Source organism: Triticum urartu, chromosome 4A (assembly GCF_056163025.1).
Source record: "Triticum urartu cultivar PI428250 chromosome 4A, HENAU_Tu73, whole genome shotgun sequence".
Taxonomy (NCBI): Eukaryota; Viridiplantae; Streptophyta; class Magnoliopsida; order Poales; family Poaceae; genus Triticum; species Triticum urartu.
This window is the reverse complement of record NC_141876.1, coordinates 82082944-82100291: the sequence shown is the minus strand read 5'-3', so window position 1 is coordinate 82100291 and position 17348 is coordinate 82082944. Positions and strand designations below refer to the sequence as shown.

The 17348-nt window shown below is 43.8% G+C and overlaps 1 protein-coding gene across 1 annotated transcript; it reads left to right on the top strand.

Annotated features, from left to right (window-relative positions):
* Positions 1-10759: 10759 nt before the first annotated feature.
* Positions 10760-14948, top strand: LOC125553584 (protein PSK SIMULATOR 1-like). The gene is made up of 10 exons (XM_087517841.1): positions 10760-10956; positions 11486-11855; positions 12225-12535; positions 12647-12830; positions 12941-13129; positions 13249-13419; positions 13683-13799; positions 13877-13953; positions 14088-14126; positions 14230-14948. Exons 1-10 carry the CDS (start codon positions 10877-10879, stop codon positions 14528-14530), a joined length of 1839 nt encoding a protein of 612 aa, XP_087373967.1. The 5' UTR covers positions 10760-10876; the 3' UTR covers positions 14531-14948.
* Positions 14949-17348: the final 2400 nt, after the last annotated feature.

Here is a 17348-nt window from a genome sequence, read left to right as displayed (position 1 = left end):
TGTACCGAAGGTTGTTCGGAGTCCCAGATGTGATCACGGACATGACGAGGAGTCTCGAAATGGTCGAGACGTAAAGATTGATATATTGGAAGCCTATGTTTGGATATCGGAAGTGTTCCGGGTGAAATCGGGATTTTACCAGATTACCGGGAGGTTACCGGAACCCCCCGGGAGCCATATGGGCCTTATTGGGCTTTAGTGGAAAGGTGAAAGGGGCTGCCCATGGTGGGCTGCGCGCCTCCCCCCTCCCCTAGTCCAACTAGGACTAGGAGAGGTGGCCGGCCACCTCTCTCTCTCTTTCCCCCTTGGGAATCCTATTTGGAATAGGATTGGGGGGGGAGTCCTACTCCCGGTAGGAGTAGGACTCCTCCTGCGCCTCCATAGGGCTGGCCGCACCCCTCCCCCTTGGCTCCTTTATATACAGAGGCAGGGGGCACCTCTAAACACACAAGTTGATCCACGTGATCTATTCCTTAGCCGTGTGCGGTGCCCCTTGCCACCATATTCCTCAATAATACTGTAGCGGAGTTTAGGCGAAGCCCTGCTGCTGTAGATCATCAAGATCGTCACCACGCCGTCGTGCTGACGAAACTCTTCCCCGACACTTTGCTGGATCGGAGTTCGGGGATCATCATCGAGCTGAACATGTGCTCGAACTCGGAGGTGCCGTAGTTTCGGTGCTTGATCGGTTGGATCGTGAAGACGTACGACTACTTCCTCTACGTCGTGTCATCGCTTCCGCAGTCGGTCGGTGTTGGGTACGTAGACAACACTCTCCCCTCTCGTAGCTATGCATCACATGATCTTGCGTGTGCGTAGGAATTTTTTTGAAATTACTACGAAACCCAACATTGTTGTCTATGTATCCACACATGTATTTGAGTTTCCAGTCAATACAATTATAGCATGGATAATAAATGATTATCATGGACAAGGAAATATAATAATAACCACTTTATTATTGCCTCTAGGGCATATTTCCAACAGTCTCCCACTTGCACTAGAATCAATAATCTAGTATTACATGGTAATGAATCTAACACCCATAGAGTTCTGGTGTTGATCATGTTTTGCCCATGGAAGAGGTTTAGTCAATGGATGTGCAACATTCAGATCCATATGTACTTTGCAAATGTTTATGTCCTCCTCCTTGATCGCATCGCGGATGGAATTGAAGCATCAGTTTATGTGTCTGGTCCTCTTTGTGAAACTTTGGTTCCTTGGCTAAAGCAATGGCACCGGTGTTGTCACAGAACATAGTCATCGGGTCTAGTGCACTAGGCAAAACTCCAAGATCTGTCATGAACTGCTTCATCCAGACACCTTCCTTTGCTGCCTCCAGGGAAGCTATGTACTCCGCTTCGCATGTAGAATCAGCTACCATGCTTTGCTTGGAACTGCACAAGCTTACCGCCCCCCATTTAGAATATATACGTATTCGGTTTGAGACTTGGAGTCATCCAGATCAATGCCAAAGCCTGCATCGACGTAACCCTTTACGGCGAGCTCTTGATCACCTCCATAGACGAGAAACATTTCCTTATTCCTTTTCAGGTACTTAAGGATATTCTTGATAGTCTTCTAGTGTTCCACTCTTGGATCACTTTGAAACCTTTCGGCCATACTTATGGCAAGGCTGACATCTGGTCTTGTGCACAACATTGTATACATGATAGAGCCTATGGCAAACGCATAGAGGATGACACTGTAAGTGCCACCCCTAGTTGGTTTTGGAGTATTGACGACAAACTTGGTTGAGGCACTAATGTGTTTGTGAGAATAGCAGGATAACACAGGTAGTAGTCCCTTATTGATTCAGTTTACCTACCAGAGATGACCCCTAAAAATGTGTGAAGACATTGAAGACAATGGTGGTACGTGAAGACATTCGCGACGAAGATTATGACATGTGAAGACATTCACTTGAAGACTATGGAGTATGAACAAATAGTTGTTTCGTAGTTTCTTTTTCTTCTTTATTGAGTCATAAGAACCACCGTACTGTTAAGTGGGGTCCAAGTGAACAAAGTCAGAGTGACTGATGTGATGCTCAACCAAAATCCTATGTTTTCGAGCGAAGACAATGAGAGTAAATATTATCCAGAGCTGGATGAGTTAGCCTTACTTGTAGCCCAAGTCAAGCTGTCGCGTGTGTTTGAAATCCGACCGTTGGACACGTGTCGGTTCCTTAGTGACCCAGGGTCATTTCAAACATATCATGTCGGGTTGCCTCGTGGCTATAAATAGCCCACCCCCTACACCATAAATTGGTGGCTGCTCAGAGTTAGTGCATGGCTTTTGTCCTTTGAGAGCAACTCACCTCTGAAACTTTTGAAAGAGAGATCCTTGCAAGGAAAAATCCTAAAACACCTAGAGCCAAAGAGTGTTAGGCATCACTGAAGTCTTTCTGTCTACGTGACCTAAAGACTTGTTACACTTGAGGACTGCGAATCCTCCAACCGGTTAGGCGTCGCGTTCTGAGCATCCAAGAGCCATTGTGGATTGCCGGTGAACGAAGTCTGTGAAGGTCTGGAAGTCTACCTTGAAGACTTACCAGAGTGATTGGGTGAGGATTGGGTGTCCTTAGCTCAAGGGGAATAAGGTGAAGATGCGGTCTTCTGAGTTCAATCTCAGCCTCCCTAACCAAATGTACAGTTGTCACAACAACTGGAACTGGTCTACCAAATCCTTGTCTTCACCAGGCAACTGGTTCTATCCCCCACTTCCCTTTACTTTTTAGTTTGTCTTCGTAAAGTCATTGCTTGCATGTCTGATCTGATTGACTTCACTGTGTGAAGACTATTACCTGTTTGGCTTCATACCGTCTTCCATTCTGATCCATACTACCTAGTTGTTGATAGTCTTCATACTTTCACTACATTGCTTACTTGACTATGGCTTGTCTAGTGTAGTCTATCTTCCGCTGCATATCAATAGGTTCATTTCATCTGTTTGTCTTCAAAGACCTCGTGTTTTCAAGACTTCCATAAAAATCACCTATTCACCCCCCTCTAGTCGATAACTAGCACTTTCAGACACTCATCTTTTCTCTATCATCTGTACTCATTGGGCATTGAGTCTTACTCAACTACACACCTTGCAAAACAGGCAAGAAGCCCTTCTTGGACCGATCCATTTTGAACTTCTTCAAAATCTTATCAAGGTATGTGCTTTGTGAATGTCTTAATAATCATTTTGATCTATCTCTATAGATCTTGATGCCTAATATGAAAGCAGCTTCTCCTAGGTCCTTCATTGAAAAACTCTTGTTCAAATATTCCTTCACGTTTTCCAAAAGTTCTATTTTGTTTCCAATCAGCAATATGTCATCCACGTATAATATTAGAAACGCTACAGAGCTCCCACTCACCTTCTTGTAAATACAAACTTCTCTGTAAACTTGTATAAACCCAAACGTTTTGATCACCTCATCAAAGCGAAGATTCCAACTTCGAGATGCTTGAACCGGTCCATAAATGGATAGCTAGAGCTTGCATACTTTGTCAGCATTCTCTGGATCGACAAAACCTTCCAGTTGCATCATATACAACTATTCCTTAAGGAAACCGTTGAGGAACGTTGTTTTGACATCCATCTGCCAGATTTCATAATCGAAAAATGTAGCTATTGCCAACATGATTCTGACGGACTTAAGCATCGCTACAGTTGAGAAAGTCTCATCGTGGTCAACTCCATGAACTTGTGAAAACCCCTTTGCCATAAGTCGAGATTTATAAACAGTGATATTACCGTCCATGTCCGTCTTCTTCTTGAAGATCCATTTATTCTAGATGACCTTTCACCCTTCAGGTAATACTTTCAAAGTCCATACTTTGTTTTCATACATGGGTCCCATCTCAGATTTCATGGCCTCTAACCATTTTTCGAAATCCGGGCCCACCATCGCTTCTCCATAGCTCGTAGGTTCATCGTTGTCCAACAACATGACCTCTAAGACAGGGTTACCGTACCACTCAGGATTAGTACGTATCCTTGTCAACCTACGAGGTTCGATGGTATCTTGATCCGAAACTTCATGATCACTATCATTAGCTTCCTCTTCAATTGACGTAGGTGCCACAAAAACATCTTTCTGTACTGTGCTACTCTCTGGTTGAAGTGAAGGTTCAACAACCTCATCAAGTTCTATCTTCCTCCCACTCAATTCTTTCGAGAGAAACTCTTTCTCGAGAAAGGACCCGTTCTTAGAGACAACCACTTTGCCCTTGGATCTGAGATAGAAGGTATACCCAACCGACTCCTTTGGGTATCCTATGAAGATGCATTTGTCTGCTTTGGGTTCGAGCTTTTCTGGCTGAAGCCTTTTGACATAAGCATCACATCCCCAAACCTTAAGAAACGACAGCTTAGGTTTCTAGCCAAACCATAGTTCATACGGTGTCGTCAATATAGACTTAGATGGTGCACTATTTAAAGTGAATGCAACTGTCTCTAATGCATAACCCCAAAACGAGGGTGGCAGATCGGTAAGGGACATCATAGAAAGCACCATATCCAATAAGGTATGATTACGACGTTCAGACACACCATTACGCTGTGGTGTTCCAGGTGGCGTCAATTGTGAAACTATTCCACATTGTCTTAAGTGATTGCCAAACTCATAACTCAGATACTCTCCCCCTCGATTGGATCCTAGGAATTTAATTTTCTTGTTACGATGATTCTCAACTTCACTCTGAAATTGTTTGAACTTTTCAAACATTTCAGACTTATGCTTCATTAAGTAAATATACCCATATCTACTCAAATCACCGGTGAAGGTGAGAAAGTAACAACATCCATTGCACGCGTCAACACTCATCAGACCACACACATAAGTATGTGTGATTGCCAACAAGTCACTTGCTCGTTCCAGTGTTCCAAAAAACGGGGTCCAGCCTTGGGTTTCTTCACGAGAGGAGCAACTACTTTACCACTCTTCTTGAAGTTTCCCTTCTTTCCCTTGCTCTTCTTGAAACTAGTGGTTTTATTGACCATCAACACTTGATGCTCCTTCTGGATGTTTGACTCCGCGACTTTTAGCATAGCGAACATCTCGGAGACTGACTTGTTCATCCCTTGCATGTTATAGTTCAACACAAAGCTCTTGTAGCTAGGTGGTAGCCACTGAAGAACTCTGTCAGTGACCACCTCAGGCGGGAGCTCAACTCCCAACTCAGCCAGACGGCTGTAATACCCATACATTCCGAGTATGTGCTCACTGACAGACCCGTTCTCCTCCATTTTGCAGGCATAGAACTTATCATAGGTCTCATACCTCTCGATCCGGGCATTCTTCTCAAAAATAAACTTCAACTCCTGGAACATCTCATATGCTCCAAAACGCCTTTGAAGCCCCGGTTCTAAGCCATACAACATGGCACATTGAACTATTGAGTAGTCATCAACACACGACTGCCACACGTTCACAACGTCCACAGTCGCTGGAGGGTGTGGCGCACCAAGAGGTGCATCAAGGACATAAGGCTTTTGGGCAGCCGTGAGGACAATCCCTAGATTACAGGCCTAGTCCACAAAGTTGCTTCCATCATCTTTCAGCTTAGCTTTCTCTAGGAACGCATTGAAATTCAGGGGAGCTACTGCGTGAGCCATTGATCTACAACATAATTTGCAAAAGATAACTTAGACTATTGTTCAAGATAATGAGTTCGATTAATCATATTACCTAAGAACTCCCACTCAAATTGACATCCCTTCGGTCGTCCGAGTGTAACATGATCCAAATTCACCAACCCAAGTCCGATCATCACGTGAGATGAGGTGGTTTCAATGGTGAACATCTCCATGTTGATCATATCTACTATATGACTCATGTTCGACCTTTCGGTCTCTTGTGTTCTGAGGCCATGTCTGTACATGCTAGGCTCGTCAAGTTTAACCTAAGTGTTCCACATGTGCAAAACTGGCTTGCACCCGTTGTATGCGAACATAGAGTCTATCACACCCGATCTTCACATGGTGCTTCGAAACGACGAACTTTCGCAATGGTGCACACATGGGGAGAACACAAATTTATCTTGAAATTTTAGTGAGGTATCACCTTATAATGGTACCATCGTCCTAAGCAAAATAAGATGCATAAAAGGATTAACATCACATGCAAATCATAAGTGACACGATATGGCCATCATCTTGTGCTTTTGATCTCCATCTTCAAAGCACCGACATGATCTCCATCGTCACCGGCATGACACCATGATCACCATGATCATGATCTCCAACATCGTGTCGCCATCAGGGTTGTCACGCCAACCATGCTTCTACAACTATTGCTACTGTTTAGCGATAAAGTTACATAGCGCTTAATGATTGACATGCAGGTTATACAATAATTAAAGACAACCCTATGGTTCCTGCCGGTTGCCATATTCATCGACATGCAATTCCTGATAAACTATACAAAACATGATCATCTCATACATCAAATATATCTCATCATGTCTTTGGCCATATCATATCACAACATACAATGCAAAAACGAGTTAGACGTCCTCTAATTTGTTGTTACATGTTTTACGTGGCTGCTAAGAGTAACTAGTAAGAAGGTTCTTACCTACGCAAAGCCACAACGCTGATATTCAAGTTGCTATTTAACCTTCTACAATGACTACCTTTGTCGAATCCGATTCAACTAAGGTGGGAGAGACAGACACCCGCCAGCCATCTTTATGCAACAAGTTGCATGCTAGTTGATGAAACCGGTATCATGTACGTGGACACGTAAAGTTGGTCCAGGCTGCTTCATCTGACAATACCGCTGAATCAAGATAAGACCAAGGAAGGAAGCAATCTGAACATCAATGCCCACAAACGCTTTTGTGTTCTACTCGTGATGTCATCTACGCATAGACCTAGCTCATGATGCCACTGTTGGGGACCGTTGCATGGGAAACAAAAAAATTTCCTACGTTCACCAAGATCAATCTAGGAGATGCACATCTACGAGAGGAGAGATTGGACCCACATACCCTTGTAGATATCTAAGCAGAAGCGTTAAGAAACGCGGTTGATGTAGTCGAACGTCTTCGCGATCCAATCACGATGCGTCCACAAACTCTCGATCAAGTGCCGAACGGACGACACCTCTGAGTTTAGCACACATGCGGCTCAAATGCTTCCTCTCCTTGTTGATCTAGCAAGCGAGAGAGAGGCGGCAGATGAGATCGGGACCAACACGATGGTATGGTGGTCGTGGTGACAACGGAATTCCGGCAGGGCTTCGCCAAGCGCGTACCGGTGAAACATGGGAGGAGCTGGGAGAGGTAACGGGCAAGGGTCAAAGGGTGGCTGCCCCCAATGCCTCCCCACCTTTACATAGGCGTGTAGGGGGCTGGTGGCTTGCCCTCCAAGGCCCTAGGGTCGTTGGCCAAAGGGGGAGGAACGAAATCCCACCTTTCCTTCCCCACCGATCGCTATTCCCCCCCTTTTAGGGATCCTGATCTTATCCCCTTGGGATATGATACTATTCCTTTTAAGGGAGGATATTCGTGCACCTAAACCAGGGTTGTGGGGACTTTCCCCACTACCCACATTCATGTGGGTCCCCCATGCAGGTGGGCCCCACTTTGAAACCTTCTAGAACCTTCCCGGTACAATACCGAAGAACTCGAACTTTTTCCGGAACCCCGATAAAAACTTTCCATATATGAATCTTTACGTCCGGACTATTCCGAATCTCCTTTTGATGTACCGGATCCCATCTGGGACTCCGAACAACCTTCAGACTTTCCACTATTAATATCTCAATACTACCCTAGCGCTACCGAACGTTAAGCGTGCGACCCTACAGATTCGAGAATCATGTAGACATGACCGAGACTCCTCTCCGATCAATAACGGGACCTGGATGCCCATATTGATTCCTACATATTCCACGAAGATCTTTATCGGTTGAACCATGATGCCAAGGATTCAGCTAATCCCGTATACAATTCCCTTTGTCAGGCGACATGTTACTTGCCTGAGATTCGATCGTCGGTGTCTCCATACCTAGTTTAGTCTCGTTACCGACAAGTCTCTTTAATCATTTCGTAATACAAAATCCCGTGATCAAACTCATTAGTCACATGCTTGCAAGCTTCTTGTGATGTTGTATTACCGTGAGGGCCCAGAGATATCTCTCCGTCACATGGAGCGACAAATCCCAGTCTTGATCCGTGCCAACCCAACAAACACCTTCAGAGATACATGTAGAGCACCTTTATGATCACGCAGTTACAAAGTGACGTTTGGATACACTCTAAGTATTCCTCCGGTGTCAGGAAGTTGCACAATCTCATGGTCTAAGGAACAAATACTTGACACGATGAAAGTGATATCAATAAACTTGATACGATCATATGCTACGTTTATAGTCTGGGTCTTGTCCATCACATCATTCTCCTAATGATGTGATCCCGTTATCAAATGACAACTGATGTCTATGGCTAGGAAACCATAGCCATCTTTGATCAACGAGCTAGTCCGGTAGAGGCTCACTAGGGAAATGTTATTGTCTATGTATCCACACATGTATTTCAGTTTCCAGTCAATACAATTATAGCATGGATAATAAACGATTATCATGAACAAGAAAATATAATAATAACCACTTTATTATTACCTCTAGGGCATATTTCCAACACAAGTCTGGTACAATCATTTCATACGGTAACCTCTTCTTGCCTATTTTTTTTCTAGGATTAAAATTTGGTGGCTGGTTTCACCACAAGGAACCTAACTATTGGCTCAGTTTGCCGACCTCCTCTGGCCTTATTCCATGCAAGTTACTAATCAATGCTAATGTGTCACGTATCATATGAAAGCCATAACATGTACGGACAGTACTACTTTTTGATAGGAAACACCTCAACACACAATGAGGTCAAATAATTTTGGTACCAAACCAAAGTTATGTGATCCAATGTCGTTCGTGATGCATCATATTTAAGTCATACTGCTTTGCGTCGTACGTGAATAGCGGTTCTCAGGGTATGTTTGGTTTACCACCAACACTAGCCTTACCAAAAAATCGGCTCGCTCACGGGATTTGGCTGCCGTTTGGACTGGCATCAAAAAATTGGCTCGCCCAGCCTACCCGCGACATCCGCGTGTTATTCTCGCCAATTCGTGGGCGCGATAAGGGCGTGGAAAACGCTCGCCAAATAATTGGCAGCCTGCTCTGGCCCGCTATTTACGCTGGGTCTCGTTTCGTTTTCGCTTTTATACGGTGGTCTCGTCCAGTGCTTTTACGGAGGTCTTGCTAAATAATACGGCAGATTAATCGCGTGGTAGCTGCCTGATTACCGAACAGTTTTTCTTCAGGCAACCGAACAGCTGTTTTGGATGGATTTTTCATTGACGGGTACGTAGTTTTGATGGATCAGTCCGGTGCGCTCCAGACTAATATACGTTTTACTACTGGACTTCCTTCGATCAGGGAACTTTTACTATTGGACAAATGTCCTCAAAACCACTACTAATAATCTTCTCTCGCATGTTTTTTTAGCATATTATATTGAATATTTTTTATATTAAAAAAACTTATTTTTAATATGTCTCTTTCTTTGTTGGCTCTAGGTACATCCAAATTAAAATCAGATCAACCACTAATCAATCCAAGTTACTCGTAAAAACATTTGGCAACTCAGCTAGTGGCAAACCAAATGAAGTCTTAGTAATTTTACCAAAATTTTGGCAAGTACATTGGCTACAATCCAAACAATGATAACTTACCAAAAATTTGGTCATGCCCTCACTTTGGTCATGCCAAATTTTTGGCTAGGCTAATTGGGGCACAAAGCAAACACACCCTCATTTTCATATGGTAATTTGCATACATAAAAGGTTCTCAATTTTCTTTCTAACTGCATGCCCACTGTATTTTTTTCACATGGAAACTGCATGGCCATTGTCAACTTCATAGATGTTGGTTTGTCGCAAAAAGAAAAAAAAACTGCATAGATGTGGCAATATATTGGATGGGTATGATTACATTTCATGATTTCAACGTCTTTATCTTAACCCCCCTCCCCCAAAAAAATCACCTTTCACGGACCATGGGTTAAAATGCCATGCCCGTACATATATTATTAAAATATATAGAGGGTCTGGTTAGGGCATGTTAAGTTGGAAAATGGTGTATTTTGCAAGAAAACTTTAAAATTAAGTGTGTATTCGTACCATTGTGCATAATGTCAAACATAAGAAGATAGGAGGAGGGCAAGGAGGTAAGCATGATTTTTGTCGATTGAGGTTAAAGAAACACATACAATGATGAGAGTAGCTGAGGCAGAGGAAACAAATTAAGAACCTAGATATTTTTTATATGGCATTGGCTTCTTTCTTGAGTTTACAATATCGACACGGCTCATCCCAAGCTTGTCAATATTTTGGCCCAACTCCACCACCCGAGAAGAATCTCGATGACCACCGAGCCAAAGACCTTGAAGACCAAGCCAAATGAAGGACCATCTCTATCCTCAACAGATATAGCGTGGTGCGGTGGTAAGCTCTGAGAGTAGCAACGTTGCGGAAAACACTAACAACCTCTATTTTTTTACTTGGCATTGGCTTCTTGTGTTTTCACTATCGACAGGGCGCATCCCAAGCTTGTCACTATTTTGGCCCGACCCTACCACTTCAGGAGAACCTCGATGACCACCGAACCAACGACCTTGCACACCAAGCCAAATGAAGGACCACCCCTATCGTCAGCCAGATATAGCGTGATACGGTAGTAAGCTCTACCAACCCTGCAAGCACGACTCCACCGACCAACCGAACCTTGGTGCCGTTGAATAAACTCATTCCATGGCGTGTACACCACTACCATCTCAACACCGCACTAAGATATGCAAGTGAAGGCATACATAAGATGAGACTACAATCATGCAAAAAACCGAGTTCCCCCTCCCCGTGCATCGACGATGATCAACCGTGTAAGGAATACATCGGGTAAGCCCCTTATCTCGAGTTCTTTGAATATCTTCTCCGTGAGAGGGGATGGAAAGGCATTCGGTATTGCATAATCATGAAGAATAGATTAGATAGAAATTGGCTAGGTCGGAATAATCATAATCCACCCCAAAGTCAAGTAGGCTACCTAAAAGCTAACCAAAAACTAATCTAAAATAAAAGTTTACCAAAACTAGAATGGAGAGGAACGGATCTAGGAGCATGTGAGATGGTTTGTCTGATTTTTCTTCTGAAGTAAAAAAGAGGAGAGAATAGATCTGATTTGTGGGTTTTGACCATCTCGCCTTCCCACCTGGATACACAAGTCAACCATTAAACTAAGAGCAAAATGCGCATCAAACCTGGATTCTTTACTTGTTTACTTAACGAGTAGACTTTCCTCCCCCCACTTGCAAACTGCTATACATTAACGTCGTTCTTCGATTGTCCCCCCCATTTCCTGGTCATCTCCTTTGTGGATGTTCTTGTGTGGATCCCGTCATTGATTTCTCCCGATTCTTGCAATCAGAGCTTCTTGCACGATCATTTTGAATGGGCGTATTGGTGGATCTCCCCTAAAGACCGCGACTTGCCGCCGAAACTGTGGAGTTTTGAGTTCTTTCCTGATCGGATTGAGGAAGATGGGTTGGCTCTGCTGTTCGGGAAGGCTTGCGCTGGGATCCTTGTCGTCTTCGGATCAAGAAACCTCTGCTTGCCATGAGGAGGAGGGGGAGGAGAAGCAGCAGCAGCAGCAGCCGCCGAAGTTGCAATCCGTTGGGATGGGAAATAAGCGGAGCAGGAAGACGGCGCCGGAGATCGCCGGCGAAGGCGGGAAGGGTGGTAGGCCGCCGCCGCTGGCCGCCAAGGAGACAACATTGTCTGACAAGGGGAAATCAAAGGCAAGTGGCCCGACATATTATTACTTCCTTGATGCTTGGTTTGTGTACTCCTGCTTGGACAGAAATCTTGTTTGATCAATTGGTGATTATTTTTACAAAATGGATTTCCCCCCCACAAGAATTGGCGTTTCAGGGAGAGTTTTTTTCGTCTTGGATTTTGATATAGTTGATGAATTTGTTAATAGGAGTGTGGTTGAAATTATGTTTATTTTTCTTGTCAAAGCATATCTTCTGTTTGCCTATTGTTCATGAAAACGATAGATTCCCTGGAAAATTATGAGTTATGTATATGATTAATCATGTAATGTGAATCAACCAAACTATCCTATTAGAAAAGCCTCCTCTGATATTGTCACTTTGATCTTACAGGCATCACAAACAGACATGTTTTCCAGCAAAACCTTCAAAGCAGAATCAGGGAAGTCACCAGGGACTTCGAGTACCCCGAAAACTGCAATTTCTCGCATAAGGTCCTGTATTGCTGCCAAAGAAACTAGGACAATAGAGATCATGGCCTTTGAGGTTGCCAACACAATTGGCAAGGGCTACAATCTGATGACATTCCTCTCTGAACAAAGTTTGAGGAACCTGAAGTCTGCGGTGCTTCAGTCCCAAGGTGTCCGATGCTTGGTTTCAGATGATTGCAACAAGTTGCTTGCTCTTGTCGGAGCCGAAAAAAGGTAAGCAGTGACATTTTCAAGCAACTTAATTTAACTAGCAGTGCTTCTCTTCCTTTCTGGTTGTACATTTGCTTATATGCATTTTTTTGTGGGTCTAATTTATATATGCAGGGAGGAGTTTAGGGAGTTTGCTACAGATGTTGCTCGGTACGGAAACCTATGCAGAGATCCGAAATGGCACAACTTGGATCAGCATTTCTCGAGGTTGGAGTCTGAACCCACACATCAGAAATACTCTAAAGAAGCAGCAGCTTCCAGTATGCAGTATCTCATGGCGCTTGCGGAGCAGACAGTGGTCAGTTGACTCATTCATAGTTCATTATGCTTATGTGCTTGATAAATTTCCCTCCTCTAGAAACACTGGAATTCTGATGCGGTCGATGTCTTATATTTTCTGTTGTGCAGCAATTGTACCATGGAATGCGTCGGTTCGACATCTCCGAGGAGATATACAAGAAAAATTATCAAGAGCATATGGAAGGACAGGAGGAGCAATTCTGTTCAATCCAATCTCTTTCGAACGCTGTGGAGATCGAAAGAAAATTCGTCAAGGACTTGAAGAAGCAAACACTTTGGATGAAGAAGATGGAACATGTAATTCTATACCCCTATGCTGGTGATTAAATTTCTCTTTTACTGGTAATGATTTATGAAAAATACATACTTAAATAAATATCTTCAAGAAACTTATATTCCATACTGTTCTACTGCAGGTTGTGGAAAAACTTGTTTGTGTTGTACATTTCTTGCGGTTAGAGATAAAAAATGTCTTCAAGAAATACGAAGATGAATCAGTGGAAGTGAAACGGACGATTCAGCTAACTTTAGGGTCTGCCGATCTCGCGCTGCATTATGCGAACATCATTTTCAAGATAAAGAGTTTGGTATGATCCTTCTCTATGTATTATCATGTCAAATACAGCTCATCAAGCCATTATTAAGGATAATGGCCAAACGTAGTCGCAAATGACATAAACACATCAACATAATTAGTTCTGCCCATAGTTTACTCAACGCAAATTTGTCCGCTAAGAGCACGCAATGACAATGCATTGTTCCACTCTTTTAGAATTTCAGTTAATTTGATGCCCAAATTGGACGGTCAAATTTGTCTTATCTGTTTCTGATCAAGGTTTCTGATTATCAGGCATCATTTGTACCGTCAATTCCGAAGAGCGGCATTGATTCATTGTACCAAGCGTTGCCTCCTTGTGTCAGATCAGCCATACAAACCAAGTTGAAATGTCACGAGTACAAAGAAAAGGTAGCAATTGTTTCCTACGAACTTGGTAGGTTTTATCATGCTTATCGTTTTCTGATCTTGGCATGTGCTTTCTTCAGAGGACAGTTGAACAGCTCACATATGACATGAACAAGACAATGAAATGGCTCTTGCCCATGGCAGAATCCACAATAAGGTACCGCAAAGACGCATACTCTTTGAAGATACACAACAAATTCATCCAACCATCTCAACTAGTTTCTGCAAAAATTTTGCTGAATGAATGATCTGCTGACCTGATCATTTTATTTTCTCCATTCTGCACATCAGGGTGGGGCGTCGAATGCTTGGCGAATGGCAGGACCAAGGGTATAATAACAATGATCCTCTTGTCTACATTCCCGTGCACTAGATGCGCAACAAAACTTGAAATGTGTGTTACTGATGATGGTGTATCGTGAATTCTTAACAGGGCGCCCAACGGAACCAATGGCGGGAAGGCGCTCAAGATTCAGACGCTATACCATGCCGACAAGGAGAAGACCGAACACTACATTCTAGACATGGTGCTGGATCTCCACCATCTCATATGTGCGATCCATGCGAGGCTCGACAAGTTCTTGAACAGTACTTCTGATCGGTCGGAGATGCAGGAGGCGAGCAATTCAGTTAGCACTAGCCCAGGTGGACCGGCCAGCCCTTTTCACCGTGGAAGGGATAGCCCCCGGATCCCCATATCAATGATAACTGTACAGGACAGTATACAGCGTTAGGTTCAGCTTCCAGGTTCAGGGCAGAAAATAAATGGTGGATCAGTGAGCCGACAACCATGACCAACTAGTGTTGTGGCCGTGTGCACCGATTGATGCAGAGCCTGAGGGAGCAGCTTCGTTACCTTTTTCCAAAAAAGAGTGACCTGATAGAATTATACAAGTGTTCATGCAAATTCTGGTGCAGAGAGAGTGTTGATAGTCGCAGGTGCCATTTTCAGAGGAATTAGTTCATTGAAATTGGTGGCGGTTTAGCTGAGACTTCTTGAAATGTTGCAGGAAATCAGAAAAAAAAACATCTTTAGTCCAGAAATCAGGGAATTTAGCTTATAGCCCATCAAACAATTTTAGAAACAAAAAGAAAGAGATTAGACAATTTCAGGTTGGTGTTGGTGCAATACATTTGCTTACTATTTTATTATTTTTATCTTTTTTAGGAACTCAGATATATATATTTAGGACTGCACCTAATCCTTGCCCTCTCACGCCCTCTCATTTCAGTCTGTCCATTTTTGCCGATTTGGCCTTGTCTGGCCGTCAGACCCGGTGTATATAGCGACCTCCAATGCACCTTTTAATTACTAGCCCAGCTGTCCTAATGGGATTGTTGCTCCAGAAGCCAAAACCGAACCCTCTGGTAAACTAGGTCTGTTCTCCCGGCCCATTTAATTAACAGAGGGCCCAAAGTGATTTGTTCCTGCACTCGTAAAAAAAGTGTTCACTCGAGGGGATCCAACGGAGGCATCAATCCGATAGTCTGCTCCTCCGCTTTTCTCAATCTCTCTCTCATTTGGTGACGACGGTGATGGTGTACATTGGGCGACACACCTTTTAATTACTCGCCCAGCTGTCCTAGTGGGCTGTTGCTCCAGAAGCCAAAATCGCGAAATCAATTAAACTCGGCCTGGTCTCCCATCACATCTATCTACCTGAGGGCCCAAAGCTACCTGTTGCTTCGCTCGTAAAAAAGACTATTCGATCCGATAGTCTGCCCCCCTTCTCTCAACCTCTCTCTCACCGGCAATGGCGGCGATGATGTACACTAAGCGACACACCTTTTAATTACTAGCCCAGTTGTCATAATGGGCTACTGCTCTAGAAGCCAAAACCGAGCCCTAAGGTAAACTGGGCATGTTATCTTAGTCCATTTATCTAACCGATGTCCAAAGCGACCTATTGATGCGATTGTAAAAAAATGTTTGCTTGAGGGGATCCAACCGAGGGGTTGATCCGACGGTCTGGCCCCTCCGCTTCTCTCACTTTTCCCTCAAATGCATTAGCGGCGGTAGTGTACACTAAGCGACACACCTTTTAATTACTGGCCCAGCTGTCCTAATGGGTTGCTGCTCCAGAAGCCAAAACCTAGCCCTCTAGTTAACTAGGATTGTTCTCACAACCCATTTATCTGATCGAGGGTCCAAAGCGATCTGCTCCCGCGCTTCTAAAAAAAACTCCTTGCTCGGGGGATCCAGCAGAGGCGTCGATATGATAGTCTAGCGTCTTTGCTTCTCTCAACCTCTCTTTTATAGGCGACGACAACGATGGTCTACACTAGTCGATGGAAAGCGGCACAAGCCAATGGAGATGGTGCACGCAAGGGAAGATCCATGTGATTGGCTATTTGGGGAAGGATTCAAAGCCCTAGCTCATCATGGCTAGATTCAAGCCCAACGGTAGCCTCACACACCATGTCTCCGCTAGTTGGTGTGGATTTATGGTGCGATGGACTTCTCGTGCCGACATAGAAGGAGCAGCTGAGGGAGGAGGAAAAGGATGCGATATTGTCTTTTAATCTTGTCTCGACATAGTGGTCTCGGCGATGGGGATGGTCACGGTGGGGCTCCAATGTGGCCATGATTCCCATCTAGGTAAGGTCACATGGATTCAATTTCAAGGTTGGATCTTTCCGTTTCCCTTGATATACTTCTTTATGTACCATGAATCCACAATACTTCCATGTGTCACGGTGAATTGTTGATTATTCTTAGTTTTAAGTTCACGAATATTAGATTGGAGACATAACTCTGTGTACGACGAAACTTTCATTGGCACACCTTGAGCTGGTCAGAGGGAGAAGTCATGATGACAAGTGGGAAACTTTGGCCACGATGCGTGGTGGCTGGAGTCCATTACTTGCTATAGGCAACTCTCTCATCCACACCGATTGTTTTGTAAACTACTAAAGCCTTTATAGTTTCAAGAAAAATGAATCATTGTACCCAATAACCTTAATTTTGTGTGTGTGAAGAGTACAATCGGGACTTCCTATAGCAGGTGGTAGTTGTTGTGTTCTTAAAGCTTATTCATAATTTTTATACTTTTGCCAGAAATGTAATGGGTCAAGAGGCATCGAAAATGCAGGTTGGATAAGTACATTTCTAACCATGTTGATTTTCCCCAAGATCGACCTTCTATCATTAACTTTTTGCACATCACATCGGGACTGTTCTACCCTGGGATTCAGCCCCCTTGTGTCATGCGCGCCACGCTACAGATATTGCCGCCTCAAGGATGAACCTAATGTCATGCCCAATGTGCGATCCTATCTGAGAGGAACTCGAAGGTCCCACCAAGGATAGAGCCGCATATTGAAGACACTTTTGCAAGGTGGATATCATTACATCGTACCATTACATAATAGCTGGGGTTACATGCAAAGGCATACAAATGCCACAAGAATACATCAATACATAGCAAACATCATATAGAAGATCGACATCCGACTACGGATGAAGACAAACGAAAAGCAAGAGCGACATCCACCCTGCTAGCCCAGACTGCCGACCAGGAACCTATCCCCTGATCGAAGAAGAAGCAGAAG